The sequence below is a fragment of the Pseudophryne corroboree genome, chromosome 5 (genome assembly GCF_028390025.1).
Source record: "Pseudophryne corroboree isolate aPseCor3 chromosome 5, aPseCor3.hap2, whole genome shotgun sequence".
Taxonomy (NCBI): Eukaryota; Metazoa; Chordata; class Amphibia; order Anura; family Myobatrachidae; genus Pseudophryne; species Pseudophryne corroboree.
Window position 1 is genome coordinate 846500689 of NC_086448.1, and position 5172 is coordinate 846505860.

The 5172-nt window shown below is 55.9% G+C and overlaps 1 protein-coding gene across 1 annotated transcript; it reads left to right on the forward strand.

Annotated features, from left to right (window-relative positions):
- Positions 1-2248: 2248 nt before the first annotated feature.
- On the forward strand, positions 2249-4875 carry AP5Z1 (adaptor related protein complex 5 subunit zeta 1). Its single transcript, XM_063924674.1, has one exon. It carries the CDS (start codon positions 2359-2361, stop codon positions 4702-4704), a length of 2346 nt encoding a protein of 781 aa, XP_063780744.1. The 5' UTR covers positions 2249-2358; the 3' UTR covers positions 4705-4875.
- Positions 4876-5172: the final 297 nt, after the last annotated feature.

The window sequence follows — 5172 nt, forward strand, 5'->3', positions numbered from 1 at the left end:
AAGATAATGCAGGGAATGTCTGAGGTGAGGAAGCCAGGAAGTTGCATAGAATGCCAGGTGGCAGAAATGACAGCAACCCATACTTGCCTACCCCTCAGAAGCTGCAGGAGCCTCCCAATTTTTGGTGTAGTCCACCGCAGCCTTGGAAGTGTAGGGGACTCTCCTTTACCCTCCAACTGTACCTTTTTGGCCAGTACAGTACCTTGTTTTATGGTCTCAACCGGCCAAAAAGGGCTATGTACCGATTTTCAGCGTCTCCCTTGTGCTATTGATTCCTCTGGCAGCGCCGCGTACCCACGCCCACTTTACCTGTGGTCATGCCCCTTTTATAGATTTGTACCGGTTTCTTCTTTATGATGTTGGAGGGTATGCTCTCCCACATCCGGCTCGCTTCACTAGTAAGGATGGGATAAAATCCCTACAATCTCGGCGGCTTTGTGAAGGGGGAGGCTCTAAAGATGCAAATTGTGCTATTTAGCCCCGCCACTACCTGGGGACTTGCGAATTGAAGACATTTTCTCGCCTTGACGCCATGGCCTAATTGGTTGTTGGTAAGGTGGTTGGGGTGGCATGGGGTTGCATGGGAAATAAGCACGTTTGGATTGTATGCACTGTAAGAGATGGAAGGGGTGGGTGGGTGGGGGGGCCGGGCTAGCGGCTGTGTGTGGCGCCGTCGGCGCGGCAGCACTGTAAGAGATGGAAGGGGGGGGCGGGCGTGCTAGCGGCGGACTGGCTAGCGGCTGTGTGTGGCGCCGTCGGCGCGGCAGCACTGTAAGAGATGGAAGGGGGGGCGGGCTAGCAGGGGACTGGCTAGCGGCTGTGTGTGGCGCCGTCAGCGCAGCAGCACTGTAAGAGATGGAAGGGGGGGGGCGGAGGGTAAGGTGGTTGCAATAGGTGGTGGTGGGTGTTTGCAGGGGAGAGGTGTGTGGGTCTCCTTGCTTACCTGGAAGTGTGGTGTGTCTGTAGTGGTCCGTTCTGCTGTGCTGAGACAGGGTCTGTGACTCCACCCAGGTGTGCTGACACTGGCAGGGCAGGCTCTGTGACTCCACCCAGCGTTAGAAATGCAGACACAGAGTCACAGGGCTAATATAGAGGAGATATCTCCTATATATTAGCCCTGTGACTCTGTGCCTGCATTTCTAACGCTGGGTGGAGTCACAGACCAGACCTGGGCGGACTTAGTAGCTCCTGGCCTGTCCCAGTGTCAGCACAGCACACACCACTAGCAGAAGGGACCACCAGCCAGAGATTGCACACACCATTCCCTGCCACAAGCCAGCAGTGCACTGACCGCCCACACTGCCAGGTAAGCATGGACACCCATACAGCCTCACCCCACACCTCCCCTGCAAACACCCACCACCACCTAACACACCCACCTTCCCCACCACGGTGGGACACACAGCCACAACCGAGGCCGCCGATAACCCCCCCTACCATCTGTAAGATTGCAGACGCGCAGAAGCCACACACTCACGGCTAACACCCAGACCGCACACACCACTCCCCCCCTCCCCACTGCCGCTGCACACACTGCAGGAGCCGACCCACACTGACCCGCCAGCTCACTCTGCACTTCACCAGTCCCGTCACTCGCACCTGTCTGGCTACGGGCGACAGGCCTCACGCCACTCCCGCATCACCCAGCGCAACCTTCAACCAACACCCTCCCCAACCACCCGCAGCCCTCACCACCATCAACCACACAATAATATATGTGGCTTATATACGACCCAGCAGCAGCACATCCCCCCTTCCCCACCTTGGCACACAGCTTATGCTAATACACCACCCCTGCAGCTCACACGAAACCTCAACAAAACCATCAACCTCCCCCTACCCTACTCTCCACCCCTCCCATTAACACTACAAAGCCCCCCAATGCCCTTTACCATCCACCCACACACCCAATGTGGAACTCCACCACCTATGGCAGCCTCGGGCATACCCTCCCCAATCCCCCTGCCACACACACCCACAACTCCAACAAGACCAACACCTCCTGCCCCCTCCACCATCCCTCAGCCGACAGGGGCGTAGCCCCTTACGACGGTGTGAAGAGTGCCCGTAGGGCGCGATGAATCACCTAGTAATAATAATAATAATAATAATGTGAGCAGTGATATGAAACTGGTGGTGGCTGTGAGGGAACTGGCTGCTTTTGTTGTTCTGCGCACACAGGGGAGCTTTAGGCGGAACCGGAAGCACTGCGCCATGTTGCGTGGGGGGAACACATTTGTGAAGCGCCGGAAGCTGACCATCACGTGAGCGGAAGCCGGGCGCAGTCGGAACCGGAAGCTGATCTTCTAGTGAGCGGAAACTGTCCGTCCCGTGAGCGGAAGCCGGAAGCGCAGTGCCATGTTCAGCCCCGCGGCGGACAGTCTGCTCCGGCAGGCCCGGGAGCTGAGCGATGACGAGCTGGAGAAGTTCTCCGCCCGGAGCCTCCTGCACTGCTGGGAGCCGGAGAGCCTGGACAGCCTGCGGCGGCTGCACCTCATCCTGTCCGCCAGCAGGGGGCGCCGCCGGCTGGAGCCCGGCCTTGTGGGGCAGCTAGAGGAGACCGTGTGCAGCCCCCGGGCCCCAGCTCAGGTGCAGGCCCTATGTGCGGCCATCCTGTGCCTGCTGTGCCCCTGCCCCCGGGGCAGCCCAGCACTGGGGGCCCCCCTGTATCCCCTGAGTCCGGCCTCGCACGTCCTGGCACTGGGGCCCCGCATATGCCGAGCGCTGGAGGCCCGGGTCCCCGAGGGCCAGAGATCCCTCCTCCCCCTGCTGCTGCTCGCAGTCACCGCCTGCCCGGAGAGCCTGCAGGAGGACAACGTCAACACCATCAACAGGAAAATGGCCGACTGGCTGCGCTACGCCGTGCACCCCTCCCCTGCCCCGGCGGGGCTGTTCACCACCCCCCGCTTCAAGCAGCCTGGCCTGATATCTGAAGTGGACGGAGCGGTCGCCACCGACTTCTTCACCGTACTGAACGCCGGACAGAGCTACACGGAGGAGCAGTGGATGAACGTCCAGGCCTTTTCCATGCTGCGCTGTTGGCTGCTACATTATGGGACTGCTGGGGCGGAGGACAAGTCTGAGGTGGAGGGGTCGGTGGTCTCCATGGTCTCCGCTTCCTCCACCTCCAGCCGCCTGCTGCCCCCGCGGGAGAGACTCCGGGAGAAGGGCTTTGAGTACTGTCTGAGGCTGATTGAGCAGTGTAACCGGAAGCCCCTGAGAAAGGCGGACGTGGACCTGCAGGGAGCCTGCCTGGTGGAGGCGGTCACTCTGATAGATGTCCTGTGCAAGCAGGACACATCCTTCCTCTACCGCACACTGCCCCTCATGAAGATCCTGCATGGGAGACTGTGCTCGGACTCCTCGCTGGCCGTTGTCTTGTTGCCCGTTGCCCAGTTCTACCTGAATCACAGCGAAGCTGCTGCCGTGGAGTCGGAGGCAGTGTACAGGCACCTTTTCACCAAAGTTCCAGCTGACTTGTTCCATCAGCCCCTCTTCCCTTTCCAGTTCATCCAGTTCTGCAGGACTAATGGCAGCTTTCTGTCGGAGAATGTGGAGGCTTTTAGAGGGAGCTTCCCCAATATCCTGAAGCTTCTGGCGTGGAACGCTCCATCACTGATAACAGAGTTTGTGGCTCTCCTTCCAACCCTAGTGAAATCTGATTCTGCCATTGAGGTGCTTCACGCTCTGCTTGACTTGCCTTGTCTTACAGCCGCAATGGAGGTCCAGCACAGCTTTGCTTTGTCAACAGAGAAATCCACCATGGACCCCTCATTGCTTCCTTCATGTTCCTCTGAAGCCTTTCGTCATCCATTTTATAGGCCCATGTTCCAATATCTGTTACGAAATGAGGCTTGGGGTGGACCACCGCCCGAAGGATTAAACTTGCTCCGCCAGATACTCTCCGATAAAAACGGCTCCCCTCGTGTTTTACAGTGTGCACAGATCGTTCCGTGCCTACTTCAGCTCTATGTCCGCATTATCACGAGGTTTGCAGATGGCCCTTTGATCAACCAAATAGTATTAACCTTTCTAGAGCGGAGCGGTCTCTTGTATGACCTGCCGACATTCCAAGCTGATGTCCAGAGAGTTCTCAGTTCCCAGCTCCCCCTCTTGTGCCGTCTGCACCCCTCTGTTGTTCTAGAGCTCTCTCGTGAACTGCTAGACTTTATAAGCACAGTGGGTAACATCCAAAGCAAGGAACCGTTTTTTACCCACGTAGTGTGGGCCATGGGAGAGTATGTATCGGTGTATTATGACAAGAGATGCACCGTGGAGCAGGTGAACAGGTTCTTTGAGGTACTAGAAGCTTTACTTTTTGAAATCACACAGCATCGTGGCTCATCCAGTGCGACCAACTCTTCACCACGTGTTATCACCACTCTTATGATGACCCTTACTAAACTGGCATCCCGCAGCCAGGATCTCATTCCCAGGGTTTCTCTATACTTATCCAAGATGAGGTCTTGTGTACAGAGCTCAGCCATGATGTCTGCGTACGGGGAGGAAGACAGTGAACGGATTCTCATTAGAGCCACCGAACTTTTAAATCTGCTGAAAGTGCCCAGTGTGGCCCAGTTTGTGCTGACGCCTTCTTCTGATGTCTGGAAACCAAGTTTCCACAGCGATCCGTGTTCCTCGCTGCCCCTCGCAATCCGTACAGCCAGCTGCCTGCTGCAGAGGGACAGGAAGTTGCCAGAATGACTGACTGTGATGTCTGTGAGTTGCTTATGACCCTGTCTCATATAGAAACACGACACTTTCCAAGCTTCCTATTGTGGACTTGATTAATCCGCAGCCATAGTTTCCGTCTGACGCTTACATGTGCTCTCTACAAATTGTATTTTGTCTAAATGAAATCTTTTTCAATACTGATTGAGTGTTTTATGTGTCTTTGTGAGCAACGGAGTATACCTGGGATCTTAATGCTGTACAGGACCATTGCAGAATCAGAGCTTGCAAATATGAACACGGAGCATGTTAGTATGTTTTCTCACATCTCTCAGGGGTCAGAATTTCATCCTTGGATGTTAGAGGTGTTGCTGCTCCTGAAAAGGTTGTATTCTCGTCTGTGCATGTGTAAATAAGCATACCTCTAATGGAGATGAATCCCGAAGTAATACCTGTACGCAGCCTTCAGTTTATGTGCGTGTAGTTTGGTTGGTGTGCTGC